Here is a 17,264-nt window from a genome sequence, read left to right on the forward strand (position 1 = left end):
TATTATTTAATGCTTAGAAGAGGCAATGGTAATGGTATGAGAGCCAGGTACAACAATCAATCTTTCAATAAATGAAGCATGTGGCCATGACTTCACATATACACAGCACCAACTGAGGCTATGTCAGGGCAAGAGGCCAGGGAACTCAGACCTGGATAGTGGGTACTTCGGAGGGCATTATTGTCCTTGCTTATTCGGTCCATGATGGATTTCCAGTTGCTGTTGACCTGGTCAAATAAGGCTGATTCATTGGGCAGCTGCTTGCGGATGTCATCTCCTAGGAAGATATTCTGAAGGGTCAAGAATTGGGGTGAGAGGCTGTTTCTCATATACTCTTCACACTCTGTTCCCTCCTCCCAGACCAGGGATGACAATTGAGTAGAAGATAAGGAGCATTAGAATCAAAGGGCAAGAGGCCAGGTATCTGGGTCCAAGAAAAAAAAAAAAGGAAGAACAACAAGGCTTTTCAGGGAGGGAACTGAAGATTAAAGGTAATAGTTAAGTCAGATGCTTGGGTCCTCGATGAAGAATGGCTTTAGCGTTGGGGAAATGAGGCTGATAAAAGGGCAAATACCTAGGTCCTATGCAAATAAAGGAGTAAAATCAGGGTATAGGAAGAGCTCAGGCAGTGAATCCTGACCTCTAGGTACATCCACTGACGTTGTATTGTAAGCACCATCTCAATAACTTCCAAAATGAGGGAGAGGCAGCGCTCCCAGTGGTCCACATCCTTCTCGAAGGCCTTGACAAATTGAGATGCCTTCATGGTAGACAGAGCCACTTGGTTATCCTCCAGCGCCTGGAATACTTCCTCTGTACCTCTGGAGAAGAAGGCATCAAAATCGTTTTCCATCCCCGTCTGCCAGTCCTTGGTCCCCACTCTGCAGCCCAGGTCACATAGCCTCCCTCCCTCCTAGTGCCCAGAGGCCCTCTCTACCTGAGTCGGTGATAGCCCTTATCTTTGTAGGGTACTATATCCAACTGAATCACATCCCAAGTCTTGGCAATGTTTTGTAATGCCTGTAGAAAGAAATTGGGGGACAGTGAAATCAGGTATTTAGTCCCCAAGGGGAAGAGGAGCTGGGATAGACCATCAGATGATGAAAAGCTAGAAGCCTTTGCTCCAGGCTTAGGAAGTGGGGGAGTATGGGAAAGAATTCTGTCATACCAACTCGATAGCCAGCTCTTTGGTTGCTGAGGCAGAGATCTCCCCAATTTTCTCCACATGCTGATCCATCCCAAGCTCCACAATCTGCTCCAGGGTGAAGCTTTCAGATTCCTGATCAAACTCCCGTTCAATCTCATCCCTGACCTGGTCCCAGTGCCTGCAGCCAGGGACAAAAGGTCAGATCACGAGGCCGATACTAGGGCCTGCTGGAAAGTATCAGCGCCACTCCTCAGGCTTTCTCCCATTGGGATATTATAGTTCCATGTACTTATGAATTCATGATTCCACACCTATTTACTAAATAGTGTCTAGATGCAATCTTAGGCACTGTGGGGGAATACAGAGATTGAGGTACTGATTCTCTGGAGAGGGAGTTAAAATGGATTTACTGTAGGTTGTCTATAGATTATGCACTGGGCTAAGTGCTTTACATGAAACATGTCACTTATTTCTCACAACCACTCTACAAATGAGGAATTATTGTCATTGTATTTACATACGAAGAGACTGAGGCTTACAGAGGTTAAATAACCTAAGCAAATAAAGTGGTTAGGTTATACATAACCACATAACACTTAATGATGAAGCATTGCCAACAATATTATACTGGAGAACATGTAAAAGAAGTAAATTTTCTCCTAAATTAATAGACAAATAATTATTAAAACATCATTTATAGACTATTCTATCCTCAATGGTTTCAAAGTCCTCTACTATCACATAGTAAATTCCAGGTGCATTAAAAGAGTTCAACTTAAAAAACAAAATTATAAAGTATTAGGAGAAAGTTGTAGAGAATTTATAACTCTGGAATGGGGGAGGTCGTAAGGCACAGAAGCAAAAACCAAAATGGAAGAAGTAATACTTTTGGCTGCATTAACATAAAAACTTTGTACGATAGAAGGCATAAAGTTTAGCTATGACAGATAGCACTAAGTGAGAGGAGACAGAGGGGGCAAGAAGCGAAAATGAACCAAGAATACAGGAGCACCTAGGACAGTGTGAGAAACAGAACAGTGGCAGGCTCTAGTGAAGTCTTCTTCCAGATGTGTGTTTGAGGACAGAGGGACAAAGAGAGCTATGGTCACCGTCAAGGGGGCAATTGAAAGATTCAGGTGACAGCACAGGCCAGAGGGTCATCCCAGGAGAGGTCACCTTACCTCTCTCTAAGGGCAGGGTTTCGCAGGTCTGAGATGAGAGGCATGGTCCTCTTGAACTGCTCTATTTTGGAGCGAGTAGTTTCAATAATTTCCCAGTTTCGGTCCTGAGCAAAAGTGGGAAGTATCAGAAGAGCTGATGATCTTTCCTACACAGTTCCCCTTCCTCCATCGGCTCCTCTTCTGCCTCTCACCCTCCTTTCTCCACACACCTTATACTCTTTGGCTAGTCTTGTGAGGCGACGAAACAGCCCATGGGCCATGGTCTCCATGGCCTCTGTCTGCAGGGTCAGGAACCGGCCAGTCTTCCACTGGTTCCAGTTCTCCTCCCAGTCCCGTGTGATCTCCCAGACTTGCTGGAGTGCGTCCAGCTCCTTCATGACCGAGAGCAGAAAGACGTGTGTGTTAAGTGACATGACTCTTGCCTTCCTCCCTGACAAACACTCAGGTTCTTTGCTCCTCTTACTCTGAAAAGCTTTTCCTTCCAGGCAATAGAAATGCCTCCTCAGTTCAGATTTTTTTCTCCACTCTCTTGCCTTAAGAGCTCCTCAAGTAGCAAGCACATGAAAGTATCCTCAACATTAGTCATTAGGGAAATGCAAATCAAAACCACAATAAGATACCACTTCACACCCACCAGGATGGCTAGAACCCCAAAAAAAAAAAAAAAAAAAAAAAAAGTAAGTGTTGGCAAGGATGTGGAGAAGCAGGAACCCTCCTACATTGCTAACAGAAGTGTAAAATGGTACAGCTGCTGTGGAAAATAGCTTGGCAATTCCTCAAAAAGTTAAACATAGAGTTACCATATGACCCAGCAATTCCACTCCTACCTACATACTCACAAGAACTGGGAACAGAGGCTCAAACAAATGTAAGTACACACATGTTCATAGCAGCACTACTCACAATAAATAGCTAAAAGGTGGAAACAATCCAAATGTCCATCAGCTTGGTAATGGATAAACAAAATATAGTAAATTCATACAATAGAATATTATTCAGCCATAAAAAGGAACGAAGTACTGACACATGCTACAACATGGATGCACCTTGAAAACATTATGCTAAGTGAAAGAAGCCAGATTTTAAAAGCCACATATTGTATGATTCCATTTATATGAAATGTTTAGAATAGGCAAATCCATGTGCACAGAAAATAGATCAGCGGCCAAAAAAGGGCTGGGGAGAGAGAGAATGGGGAATTATTGCTAATGGGTATAGGGTTTCCTTTTGGGGTGGTGAAAATGTTTGGAACTAGAGGGGATAGTTACACAACATGGTGAATATACTAAATGCCACTGAATTGTTCACTTTAAGATAATTATTTTGTTATATGAATTTTACATCAATTTTTTTAAAAGCTCCTCATGCATCCCTCTTCCCTGATCCTAGCTGTTCTTGTAGGCCCTTAGGACCCATTCTCCTGTCCCGTTACCACGAGGGCCTAGCTCAGCACCCCACCTTCTCCAGGTTCTGCAGGTCCTTGGAGACTGGCTGCTCAATCTTGAAGATGCCCAAGTTGGAGCGGAGACTGTTTTCTTCTCCCCGCATGGCATTCAGCATGGCCCGCACTTGGGCGATCTGCTCTAGAGCAGACTGATGTCCCACACCACTGGTGAAGGGGCCTATGGGAAATCCAAGATGGAGTTCAGATTCCCACTCAAGGCCCCTGAAAGGACCATCAGTGCTCTCCTGTCTTTTTGTGAGTAAACCCCACTTCTTCCTCACACGAGAGGGAACGGAAGGAAAATAAGAAGGAATGCATTAAACAATTATGGTTAATCTTAAAACTATTAAATGTGGCTCAAGAATCAAAAACAGGTGGGACTCCAGAGGTGGGTATAAGAAAACTGGAAATATTGTGAGCTGGGCTGCCTGTGGACCAAGTCCATGTTTGTGTGGCTAACAGAAGCGCACAGTGCCTTCCCTACCCCAGCACCAGCCTTCCTCCGCTCACCCTTGTTTGCACCTCTCCATAGGCTCTGAACGACTAGGTCAAAACAACAGTAAAGAAGGGGGAGAGGTTGATAAAGGGGTACCTTTGGCTTCAAATTCTTCCAGAAGATTATGTGCTTTCTTTTTGAAATCATCAGCTGAGTGAATAAGGCCTGTCTTGAATTTCTCCTTGTATTTCTTTAGCATCTGTTCACTGTCCAACAGAGTTTGTTGGAAGACGACCCACTCGCCATTGAGACTGTCCAGCATCTCCAGTACCTGGGGACATCAAAGAAGGGAGGATGACCCACGAGCAGGAGGTCTATCCTTCTGCTTAGTGCTTTTAAGGGCTCTTTTCTGATCCTCTGACCAAGTCTGTGGCCAAGTTCTGCATGCAAAGAAGCCCAAAGAAATCAAGCAGTAAGTTGCTGGGCCTAAAAGAAAACCATAAATTGACAGAAATATCATTTGAGTTAGTTTTGGATCTCAGAAGGTTTTGAATCTTGAGTCTTCTCCCCTGCTCTCCCTCTTGACAGTACAAGGGTCTGCTATGTGGGAAATTGGCTACCCCCACAACCTGCTCCTGGCATGGGCCCAACTTGCTGGACCAAACACCACTGGTACTCACACTGTCCTGAACTGGCACCTCATACTTCTCAAGGATGGTGAACTGCTCATGTATGGGGGGGATCTGGGTCTCCACGTTGAGCAAGTCATGCTGCAGGGTATCCATGAGTTGCAAACTGACCCCCAGTTCCTCCAGCGTCTGGGGAGGGCGGCTGATCCTGAAGGCAGGCAAAGAGAGCACTGGTAAGTGGACAGGGCAGGGCCTGCCCTCCCCACACCTGTGCCTGGCACCCGTGCCCATACTTCTCCGCATTCTCCTTCAGGTAGGTGTGCAGCTCCAGGAGGCGCCAGGCTGCCATCTCCTTGAGCAGACTCGTGAACTTGTTCTGCCACTCATTACAGTGCTGCACCAGCGAGAACTTGAGATGCGAGCAGTCCAGCAGTACAAACTGGATGTTGAGAACTGTCTCCTCCTTCTGCACATTATTAGCAACCTCCGTGTAGCTGCAAAGACCCATATTCCCACTAAGATGTTGTTTTCTTTGCAGATGTGCCTACTCCCCCAATGCCAGTTCAAGTTCTCATTTCCTACCACCCAGACCTGTGCAGCAACTCTAAAGCACTCTTCTATTCCCAGGTGTCCACCCCAGGCATACGGCTGTGACCATGTCATTTTCCCAACCACTGCCTACAGGAGAGCTGTCAGAATCCTTAGCCTGGCTGGCATTCAAGGCTTTAGAGTGTCATAGATATGGGTTGAGTTTACACTGCTGCTCACTAACTCTATGACCTCAGGCAGGTTATTTAACTGTTGGGAGCCTGTTTCCTCATCTGTAAGATGGTGATAGTAATAGACCCTACCTCAGGAAGTTGCTGAGAGAATGAAGTCGGCTGCTACATATAAATTCCTTTGCATTCTTCCTTTTCTGTTCTAGACTACTCACTATTTGGTAAACACGCTTATGTGTTCCCATCTTTATGCCTTTGCTTACGCTATTTTTCTTTACCTGGAATGCCCTCCCACTGCCCATCTCTGCCTGTTGAAATCTAACCCACTCTGTAAAGCCCAGCCCGAAAATCACTCCCTTCGTGAAGCGTTTCCTCATGTCCCTGGACTCGAAATTTCTCTCTCCTTCCATTGAATTGCCCTGGCATTTTATGTACCTTAATCACATATTTATCACATTGAAGCTTGTATAATAATAAGTACATTAGCACAGTACTTTAGAGTTTACAAGGTGCTTTCATATATATTTAATAGTCCCACAACCTTTTAAACTAGGTAGTGTAATATCTATTTCATAGGAGACTGAGGCCCAAAGAATAGCAGTAACCTGCCTGAGGAAAAAAAAAGTAACCTGCCTAAGATTACACAGCTAGAAAGTGGTAGACCTGGGGTTTCAACCATTCTCAAGATGCTACGACCACTGCTCTTCCAGCAATACTTTTATCTCCCCTACTACATTATAGCCCTCAGGAGGAAAACATTTATTTATTTCTCCTTTTTATTCCTCACGACCCAAAGGACAGTGGTGTTTATTGAACAAATGAAAGACTAACTAGAGGATAAAGAGATGGGAGTTCTTCGCCTGCCTTCAGAATTTAAGATTCTTCTTCAGTTTAACTTCAATCTACCTTCTTAAAATGAAAGTGTTCACTTCTCTCATCTTTCAGATCCCTCGTATTTCTTCCTTCCCAACAGAACCCTGTGGGTATACCCCACCAAAACGGCTTTTTCCCTAAATCTTGTCCAGCTCTTATCTGATCCCTACCTCTGAGAAACAAAGGTCCAATGCCTTAGGTCCTATTCTTTTCCTATAGTTGAGGAGACCTTTTCTGCTCCTCCCCCTACCCCCAAACCTCCTTCTTGAGCCTAGGTGTGGAACTCCTCCTGCAATTCTATACCTCTTTGAGACAGACCTACTCCTTACCGGGCAATGTCGGCATCAAAAGAAGAGACAGGGGGGTTGAGGCGCTGATAGCGACGTATGAAAGAGTCCTTGTTGATCTCCCAGATCTCCCGATACATATCCCAGGTCTTGAGGTAGTTCTGCAGCAGGCTTGCATTGCTGGTCATACCACTGCTGATCTGGGCCTGGATCTTCTTGATGTCCTCATCTCGTTCTTCAAAACCCACCAAAAGGCTTCGTACTAACTTCCACCCCAACCCAAGCTCTAGCCTGGCCCCGGGTCACTGCCCCAGACCTTCTATTCCAGTACCCCTCCCCAAAGAAATATGGGTCATACTTGAGCATTAGAAAATAAAGGAGGCAGAAAGGAAAAGTATGACTCAAATCTGTACAATTTGGATGTCTGAGCTGTTGATATCTAGACGTCTTATAACCCAGCCCCAGTTCCAAACTTGTCCTTCCTAATCTTCCAGCCCAAATCCCAAATCCCTTGAGCTTACTCACCTCATCTGACCTCTATCCCAGCCTTTGCTCCCTTCCCCAATCTGGCCCCTCGACCTGCATTTTCCATCACGGAGATGACTGGCCCAGTATGTCCGGTAACAGCCCTGGTCTCTTCTACTTTTTCCCATTCCTAAGCTTCTGATACCCCGGCACCAGGTGCCCCTCCCATTGTCCACTCACCCACGATTGTATGGATGGGGTCACGCTGAAACTTGCGTTTGATGAGAATTTCAGGGAGGTGGCGGAATACAGAGATGGTGGAGAAAAGGTGGTTGCCAATGTCATTGACTACACTTGCTAAAGTCTGCAGAGTGGGTGAGAATTCCACCTGTGGAAACACCATGGAGAGAGCCGTAACACAGGCCATGGAAGAGGCAGGCCTCAGGACTGGTAAGGTGGAACACCTCAGAACCAGGCCTGGAGGCCTTAGAATAAAGCCAAGGCCAAGGGCCAAGTTTAAGGACTGAGGGAAACTGGCAAATAAAGTGTAATGGTTTTGGGGAGTTGAGGGCAAACTGGTTCCCACCTGTGCTACACCTCCCTGCACGTCATGCTGCAAAATTACAAGAACTCGGAAGAGCGGGTTTGGGGTGGTTTTCCCATCCCCATTGATAGCTTTGGACAGTTCCAGCAGTGACCATTTCACGTTCAGGCGCAGGGCATCCTCCATCATGTGGTCCAACCGAATTGTGTACAGCATCCACTGCTGCTGAATCTGGTGGGAAGAGGGTGGGGGGAGAGATCCCTCAGGGAAGACAGAGCAGGTCCTGAGAAATGAGAACCAGCCAATAGGGACAGTAACAGCCTAATCAAATAGAAAGACAGGACGCTGAGTCCTGAGGGAAGAAGGTTTGAAAGACTGAAGGTTATGTGAATCTAAGACTAGAGCAGGATGTTTGAGCAGCACACACTGGGAAAGACCAAGAGAGTGGTCTGATGGACTGGGATAGTGGGGACTTCCCCAACCTCAAAGCCCTGGCCATAGGACCCCTACCTCAGGGCCATCATTCTTGAAGATTTCATAGGAGTTGGTCATGATTTCCACCACATCCTGGTGCAGGTTCACCAATTTCTGTTGCACAGCTGCCCGATGCTCTCTTTGGTCCTCCTCAAATTCCAGGTCCCTGTACACACGTTTGCCACTAATGCGCACCAACAGTGTTTCTGATATCTCTTGGGCTCGCCAGCCAATGGTCAGAGTGGATGCCTTGAACTCATTCACAATTGTCTGCACCTGAAGTCGGACCCCACCCATGGTGGGGAGGGTGTGTTTCAGCTTGAGAAGAGACCCTCTGGGCCTAATTCTATCCTCCCACCTGTCCTCTAGCTAGAGTTGCAGACATTAAAACAAAGTCCTGGGCCGGCCCGGTGGCTCAGGCAGTTAGAGCTCCATGCTCCTAACTCCAAAGGCTGCTGGTTCGATTCCCACATGGGCCAGTGGGCTCTCAACCACAAGGTTGCCAGTTCAACTCCTCGAGTCCCACAAGGGATGGTGGGCTCCGCCCCCTGAAACTAAGATTGAACACAGCACCTTGAGCTGAGCTGCCTCCTGGATGGCTCAGTTGGTTGGAGCACGGGCTCTCAACCACAAGGTTGCCAGTTCAATTCCTCGACTCCCACAAGGGATGGTGGGCAGCGCCCCCCGCAACTAGCGACGGCAACTGGACCTGGAGCTGAGCTGCGCCCTCCACAACTAAGACTGAAAGGACAGCAACTGGACTTGGAAAAAAGGCCTGAAAGTACACACTGTTCCCCAATAAAGTCCTGTTCCCCTTCCCCAATAAAATCTAAAAAAAATAAAATAAAATAAATAAATAAAAAACAAAGTCCTTCCCTAAGCACACTTAGTTTCTTTCACACTACACCCTGGTCTCTCCACCACTACCCAAGGTTCAGGTATTCATTTCCCACGCATCGGCCTTTCAGTCAGCCTTTAGGGTCGAAGGACCACGGCCCACCTTGCTGGCATGCACGCGGCACTCTGTGATGAAGAAGGCACTGGCCCCCTTCAAGGCCCACTGCAGTTTCTTGAGCCCAGGATGGATCTTCTTATCCAGGAATCGGATACGTTCTTTGAACAGGGCCTGCTCATCTGGGGACAGCATGGCAATAATCCTGTGTATAAGAGCAGACTGGTAGTTGATGGGGACAAGCTCTGAAGACCCCTCCTACACACCAGGAAATTTGGTGGAAAATCTGAAAGTTCACGATTCTAGACTAGTGCTTTCTAACAAAATTTTCTGCAATGATGGAAATGTTCTACTGTTCGTGCTGTCCTGTCCAATACAGTGGCCACTAGCCACATGTGACTACAGAGCATTTGAAATGTAGCCTGTGCAAATGAGTAATGAAGTTTTTAAATTACTTAATTTCAATTAATTAATTAAAATAGAAATAGACACATGTAGCCAGTGGCTACCATATTGGACAGTTCAATTCTAGACACCCAAAAAAGACTGCTGGTTCCCACCCTTTGGGACTTGAACTGGGCTGAGAAAGATACCCAACCCAAAACAAAGCCTCACTCCAGAAATAAGTACCAAGGACGTTCAGAGAAGGGGTGCAAGCATGGCCTTGGTTCAATGAATCTGATGTTATTCTGTGCCCATAATCAATACCACCCAGTTTCATTCCTAAAGAAGTGACCCAGGCTTACAGTATCTATGGCCCAAGTGCCCTGTGGGTGGGAGGGGACCTGGTTGCTTTTGCTCTCTACCCTAAAGCGAGAAGACAAAACTGCAAGAGACAGGAATCATCATAGGGCCATAAGAGAGAGTATGGGAAACATTTTCTTTAAGTGGACAAAAAAATGATGGATACGGCATGAAATGGACAACGTTATGGAGCAGGTAAGACAAAGAGGAGGCATAAAATAACATATAGAAGGGCAGCAAGGAGGATTGGAGCCCTACCTATTGTAATCTCGAGCAACAAGTAGCAGATTTTCACGAAGAACGCGCAGGTCCTCTGCGCATTCAGCTACATTCATCACATAATGGGGCGTCTCAAACAGCAGCCGCTCCCAGTAGTCAATCTCCACAAAGAGAATCAGCAGGAACCTTGGGGAGGAAGAAAAAAGCAAAGCAGCTGAGGGTACCGCTCAAAGGCATAAACTAGTACCAACAACAGACTGAGGGCATGCAGGGCTAGGCAGCATTGAGGCATTTAATGACAAATGAATCAGAACGTCCAGGTAAGAAGGCTGACTGGACGCACGGGCTTTTGCTCCCCTCCCCAAAACACTAAAACAATAGTAAAGGGATTTTTTGTTGTTTGAGGCGTAAGCCCATAGATACAAGGAGACAACAGAATAATTTTGGAAGCTGAAAAGCAGATGGATAAGGAGCAGAACTGGAATCTAAGCTAGTCATGGAGACAGATCAGAAGGCTGTCCTGATTGAGCTGGTTCATGCTATAGGGCTCGCGAAAGTCCCAGAGGCTGGTGGCTTCAGGTATCAAGGAAGGGGGTAAAGGAGGAACTGAAACAGAAAGACGAGGTGAAAGTTTAGGAAGCAGCTCTCCATGTCTTCCCCAATGTCCTCCCCAACTCTGCACAGTTAAGTGAGTGCACCCTTCACCTCAACAAAAGACTGAAGACTTCTTGTCTGGAGAAGGTGATGGGGAACTGACCTTAAAATGGTTCCCTGGCACATGGAACTGAGCTAAAATGGTGGCCCGAGTGGAGAGAGAAGTCCCCAGCCTAAGCCCCAGCCCACTTCCGCATAACCCCCTCCCCCCTTCCCCGACTCAAGGTTAAGTCTCCAACCCATAAAAACCTGCTCAAAACCTTGCTAGGGACTCAGTCTTTTGGGAAGGATACCGCTGAGCCAGCTGGAGTAATAAAGCTGACTCTCCTAAAGCTCTGAGTGCCGCTTGGGTTCTTCCCGGTCTTGGATTCTGCAACAAAGGTAGTACAAAAACAGAGGGTCTTTGGACTGGGGTCCCCAGGCCCATTTGAAAAAGAGGATAATGTACTGAGAGAAGGAGGCATTAAGTGACCATGTACACACTGAAAGTTAAGACCTCCAGCCTTCTTTTCCGATGGAGAAACCAGCACTCTGGCAGTTGGATCTTCATCCTCCAGAAGGAAGTTTGAAAGATTGTTTTCTATTGTTTTCTGTGGCCTATGACCAGCCTAAGAGGAAAAGTGCCAAGGATAATGACCTCAGGATTCCCCGGAAAAAAGCCCACCTGGATAACCCTGCAGTGAAGGTCACAGTTGAGAAACCCCACTACCTGCTCAACAGAGCTTCCAGTCAGCCTTCCAGCTCCCTTCCCTTAAAAATATGGACAGACAGCCAAGGATCAGTGGCCTCTGTCTTTCCTAGCACAGAATGGAGTCCAAACAAACAAACAAACAAACAGAAAAAAACATTTAAAGGGGAACAAAGAGGGAACAGAAAGAAGGCTGCTTGTCCCAAATAAGAAAACTGCCACTAACATTCTCAGAGATATAGAAGAAACAAAAGAGCATCCATGAAACAAAAACAAGATGCCAAAAGAACACTTGGAGGTTAAAAATGATAGCAGAAAATTTAAAAATCAAAAGAAACATTAAAAAATAAAGTTGAGGACAGCTCAATGGCTCAGTTGGTTAGAGCGTGAGCTCTCAACAACAAAGTTGTCAGTTCAATTCCTGCATGGGATGGTGGGCTGTGCCCCCTGCAACTAACAATGGCAACTGGACCTGGAGGTGAGCTGTGCCCTCCACAGCTAAGATTGAAAGGACAACAACTTGACTTGGAAAAAAGGCCTGAAAGTACACACTGTTCCCCAATAAAGTCCTGTTCCCCTTCCCCAATAAAATCTTTAAATATATATATATATTTTTTTTTTCTATTGATTACATGTTGGAATGATAATATTTTGGAAAGATGGGGTTGAATATTAAAATTCACTTCATTTGTTTCTTTTCCTTTTAAATGCAATGCCCGAAAAACCTTAATTACGTATGTAGCCTTCATATCCAGTGACCTGCTCCTCCTTCCCATTCCAGCTGCCACTCCCATGCCACACCATGGAACTCATGACCTTCGCAACTCCTCCACCTCTGAGATAACCCATTCAGACATCCCACCCCCTGAGCCCTGCTTCCTGCCCCCATTCCAAGCTCTTGTATTCAAGCCTTCCTAATGGACCTGTTCTTGGATCTCATGGAGACCTTCAGGCCACTGACCCGTCATCTTCCTGCCTATTCATCGCTCCCATCTCTGCTTCCTTCTCCACACACCCTGCCTTCTGTCACTTTCACCACTATTTTGCCAATCCTCACTAATTTGCCTCATTCCTTAACCTAAGCCACCTGGCAAAAAAAAAAGGGTGGAGAAAATAACAGGACCACACAGATTAGCACACTATACCTTCAGGTCTTGGATCGCAGCTGGACTCCCCTTCTGTTCTCACAGTGACTGTTTGTAAAGTCCTCTCTACGTTCTCAAACCTGGCCTCCCCCCACCCCTCTCTGCAGAAAGCCTCACCTCCTACCATCACAGAAATACAACAGCCATCAGGTGAGAACTCCATGCATTTCCTGCTATAAAAATTAAACCTACAATTTCTCCCTTTTATGACAGAAGAGGTCCTCCTTCCACCCAAGGCCAACCCCTCTTCCTGGGCTCTGTTCTGACAAGGTTTCCTCCTGCTTTTTCAGATGCCATCTTTTGCAGCTCTCCCATACCCACAACCTACTAGTTCCTTCCCATCAACATTTAAGTAATAAGGCCAAGTTTCTACAATCTTACAAAAAACAAAAAGAAAACCAGCCCTCCCTCCACCCCATATCCTCCTACAGGTCCCACACTGAGCTCCCCTTTTTATAGCCTACGCTCTCACAAGGATTGTGCTCATGAACTCCCTTCATTTCCTTTCTTCCCGCTCCTCAATTCCCTGACCGCTGCCTCTCCTTCACTTCTAACAGTGCTCTCATCAAGTCTCGCCAGGACTCCTTGTAGCTAAACCTCACGGACCTCCTCAGGCCTTGTCTTCCTCCATAGGCCTTAACATCATGGTGGATTCCTCTCCACCTTCTCTGGACACACTCTTTCCCTGGCTTCTGGACTACAGTTCTCCCCTTGTCTGCCCTGCCCTTCAGTAGAAGTATGCTTATCTCTCTAGTATTGGAAATCACATTCAGCTAGACACTGGAGACTCAGCAAAAAACCCACTTTCCCTGCAGCTCCCTTAAATTCGGTCTCCTCAAGTTTCTTCACACCCAATACACTGGATCTCCCTGGGCCATGGCTTCAGCTGCCTTCTATAAGCTGATGACTCCCAAATCTACATGGCTAACCTGAGCTCTAGACTTGAATGCCCACCTGTCTACCCACCTCCTTGTCCCACAGACACCTCACACTCACTATGTCCAGAAACTCATCATCTGCTCTGCAAACCTGGAGCTCCTGTCTCGGGGAACACATCCCCACTGCCTAAACCACAACCACGTGTTCTCCCTCAGCCTCACTTTCCAACATCCAAATAACTACCAACTCTTGTGTTTCATAGTCAAAAGCAAACTTCAGAAATTCCAATATCTCCAAGGCAAGTATAGCTCAAGTGTAAATGGCAACTAACATTCGGCCTAAAGTTGAGCTGAAGAGTGCATGGTCCATCTAGAAGAGTGACAGCTCCAAGGTCTGAGGCAATTGCTGCCATATGGGAATGGGGGCCCAGTGTGAATACATTGTCTGATATTTTTTCAAGAGAGGTCAGAAAGTGGGTTTTTATGTAAAATCTCCTAATTTTTAAGTGCTGACAACCAATTCAACTGAAAAATAATTATAACTGGGGAGCTTCTGAACTGCTGACAATGTTCTTTCCTTGACCTGGATGATAGTTGCAAGGCTGTTTATTTTATACCTATTTGTTAAGCTGAACATGTATGTTTTAAGTACTTCTCTGTGTGTATATGTTTTGTAACAAAAAAATTTTTAGACGGAAAACTATTTAAACAATAAGATTATTTGTAAAAGTGGCTGGGTACAAAATTAACTTATTAAGGGTGGGGGTGGGAGATGAGGGTAAGGGGGATCGAATATATGGTGATGGAAGGAGAACTGACTCTGGGTGATGAACACACAATGGGATTTATAGATGATGTAATACAGAATTGCACACCTGAAATCTATGTAATTTTACTAACAATTGTCACCCCAATAAATTTAATAAAATAAAATTTAAAAAAAAATTAACTTATTAAAATCAGTTTTCCAATATAAAACTGTAACCAGTTAAACATTATCACAGAGGAAGAGACGCATTATAATTAAAACAATAAAAAATTAACAAATTAACAAGAAATGTTTATATAACATTTATAATATTATATGTAACATTTATGTATTATAACATTATACATTATAACATTTCTTGTTAGTTGGTTTATATATGGAAAAATGAATTATGGGGAGGTCAAAATAAAAGAAAAATGAATTATGGACAAAAAAACAGGACTTAAAAAAGTTGAAAGAAAAATATACTATTCTTGGATAGAAAGACTCAAATCTTAAAGATGTTCATTCTTCTTAAGTTAACTTATAAATTTAACTCAATCCTTATTCCTATAAAAATAGGAATGGGACGATTTTTGGAACTAAACAAATTGATTTTAAAGTTCTTATAGGAAATATATATTTAAAATATCCAGGAAAACTCTGAAAAAGGAAAGTAATGAGGACAATAATTAAAAGTTTGATTCCTGCACATGAAAAGACGTACCAGAACAGAATAGAGAATCCCAAAATAGACAAAAATATACTTGAGAATTTGTTCTATTATAAAAACAGCAGTTCAATAAATGAGATTGGGTCAACCGGCTAGTCATCTGAGGACTAAAAGAAAACTCAAGTTGCATCTGTTCCCTTCTCCCTATATGAAAAAAATTTTCAAATAGATCAAAGATCTAAATGTAAAGAATAAAATCACAGTGCTCACTTCAGCAGCACATATGCTAAAACTGGAATGATACAGAGAAAATTAGCATGGTCCCTGCGCAAGGACTGACATGCAAATTCACGAAGCAGTCCATATTTTTCCAACAACATGGATGGGCCTTAAGGGTATTATGTCAAGTGAAATAAGTCAAACTGAGAAAGACAAATACCATATGATCTCACTTATATAGAGAATCTAAAGAACAAAATAAATGAACAAAGAAAACAGAAACAGACTCATAGGTACAGAGAACAAACTGATGGTTGCTAGAGGGAAGAGGGGTTGGGGAGCTGGGTGAAAAAGGGGAAGGGATTAAGAAATACAAATTGGTAGATACAAAATAGTCATGGAGATGTGAAGTACAGCACAGAGAATACAGTCAATAATGTTACAACAACTATGTATAGTGGGGGGGTACTAGACTAATTGAGGGATCACTGCATTAATTATATAAATGTCTAGCTACCATGCTATAGACCTGAAATAAATATAAAATAATATTGAATGTCAACTGTAACTGAAAAAATAAATAAATAAATAAATAATAAAATCAGAAAATATGGAATATTTTAAAAATAAAAAATCTTGAATAAAAATCACTTGATGTTTAAAATCTGCGTGGTTGCTTTTATTTTTTTTAATGAAATTGCACTTTTTAATCACAGAACAAAAGGCCCCACAACCTGAAGATGTGCTCATGAAACTTTGCATTCTAAATATTACTGAACTATTATTTAGAAAGAATATTGAGGTAAATATTCCAGAATATTTTGTCTGCTCTACAGGAAAGCACTGAATTAACAATATAGGAAATAATATCACATTTCAAGTTTTGCAAAAGAGTATATTTTCACCTTTGTTGGAGAGGAATATTCCAATGAAGGGAATTATTCTCAAGTGCTCATTTATTTGTGATAAATGCTGTAAGAAATCATGGAAAAAGAAATGCTGTTTTTCCAACCTTGCCGAGCTCCACTAAAGTATGTGTTATTTTTGAAACTGTCAAAAGTCTTCAAAGTGAATAAGCCTCTCAAACACAAATGAACAGTAAATTACCAGACATTTAAAGAAAGCCTCCAAAGAAAAAGAGAGAGGCAAAATTAAAGGAAAATTACCTTAAATCTAGAATGCTAAACTCAGCCAAATGTCCAAGAAGTAAAACATAGGACACAGTTGTTTATCACACCAGAACTCAAAAAATTGACCTCCCGGGCCGGCCCGGTGGCTCAGGAGGTTGTAGCTCCATGCTCCTAACTGTGAAGGCTGCCGGTAGATTCCCACATGGGCCAGTGGGTTCTCAACCACAAGGTTGCCGGTTCAACTCCTCGAATCCCGCAAGGGATGGTGGGCTCCGCTTCCTGCAACTAAGATTGAACACGGCACCTTGAGCTGAGCTGCCTCCCAGATGGCTCAGTTGGTTGGAGCGCGTCCTCTTAACCACAAGGTTGCCGCCTGTTCGACTCCCGCAAGGGATGGTGGGCTGCGCCCCCTGCAACTGGCAGTGGCGACTGGACCTGGAGCTGAGCTGTGCCCTCCACAACTAAGACTGAAAGGACAACAACTTGAAGCTGAACGGCACCCTCCAGAACTGGCATTGAAAGGACAACAACTTGACTTGGAAAAAAATAAAGTCCTGGAAGTATACACTGTTCCCCAATAAAGTCCTGTTCCCCTTCCCTAATAAAAAATCTTTTAAAAAAAAATATTGACCTCCCATGCACCATGTCTCAGAAAGCTAGTAATGGATGTACTCCACCAAACAAAAGCATAAAGCAAGAAAGAGAAAGACAAAAGAGATAGGAAATCAAACAAGAAAAGAGGCTCAGGGAGGCCCCGGATGACAACCCTATAGCAGGCCTCGAAACCAACTAGTCAGACTGAAGCAGGAGGACAGGGAGTTCCAAGAGGTACAGCTCTAAGAACAACATGAAACCAGTACCATACCTTACAAGTCAGATAGTGAGGAAAAATATTATTCACAAGGGTTTTATTGGTTGGTCTGGAAGAATGAATGATAATGAACAGTGTGCTAACAGAAACAATAAGGTAATTACTAATTCCAAAATGAAGAAACATTGTACAAAGAAAGAACTG

General features: G+C 44.2%; 1 protein-coding gene and 1 non-coding gene across 3 annotated transcripts in view; one reads left to right on the forward strand and one right to left on the reverse strand.

Moving 5' to 3' along the window:
• DNAH2 (dynein axonemal heavy chain 2) overlaps positions 1 to 17,264 on the reverse strand; it is a 100,078-nt gene that overhangs the window by 55,639 nt on the left and 27,175 nt on the right. For both annotated transcript variants that reach the window (XR_012492034.2, XM_019745158.3), the window contains exons 15-30: positions 10,154 to 10,300; positions 9,200 to 9,356; positions 8,236 to 8,475; positions 7,768 to 7,956; positions 7,422 to 7,569; positions 6,759 to 6,951; positions 5,131 to 5,331; positions 4,889 to 5,045; positions 4,365 to 4,539; positions 3,787 to 3,950; positions 2,538 to 2,699; positions 2,329 to 2,432; positions 1,169 to 1,325; positions 938 to 1,020; positions 641 to 821; positions 152 to 290 (exon numbers count right to left, since the gene is read on the reverse strand). Coding sequence is in view for 1 of the 2 variants with exons in the window: in XM_019745158.3 (XP_019600717.2) it covers positions 152 to 290; positions 641 to 821; positions 938 to 1,020; positions 1,169 to 1,325; positions 2,329 to 2,432; positions 2,538 to 2,699; positions 3,787 to 3,950; positions 4,365 to 4,539; positions 4,889 to 5,045; positions 5,131 to 5,331; positions 6,759 to 6,951; positions 7,422 to 7,569; positions 7,768 to 7,956; positions 8,236 to 8,475; positions 9,200 to 9,356; positions 10,154 to 10,300 (2,597 nt within the window). In the remaining variant the exon portion in view is untranslated. The remainder of the gene's footprint in view (positions 1 to 151; positions 291 to 640; positions 822 to 937; positions 1,021 to 1,168; positions 1,326 to 2,328; positions 2,433 to 2,537; positions 2,700 to 3,786; positions 3,951 to 4,364; positions 4,540 to 4,888; positions 5,046 to 5,130; positions 5,332 to 6,758; positions 6,952 to 7,421; positions 7,570 to 7,767; positions 7,957 to 8,235; positions 8,476 to 9,199; positions 9,357 to 10,153; positions 10,301 to 17,264) is intronic.
• On the forward strand, positions 15,163 to 15,270 carry LOC141569120 (U6 spliceosomal RNA). Its single transcript, XR_012492512.1, has one exon. It is a non-coding gene; the product is annotated as a U6 spliceosomal RNA (small nuclear RNA).

The sequence above is a fragment of the Rhinolophus sinicus genome, chromosome 12, assembly GCF_057876585.1.
Source record: "Rhinolophus sinicus isolate RSI-liver-muscle chromosome 12, RSI-T2T, whole genome shotgun sequence".
Classification (NCBI taxonomy): Eukaryota; Metazoa; Chordata; class Mammalia; order Chiroptera; family Rhinolophidae; genus Rhinolophus; species Rhinolophus sinicus.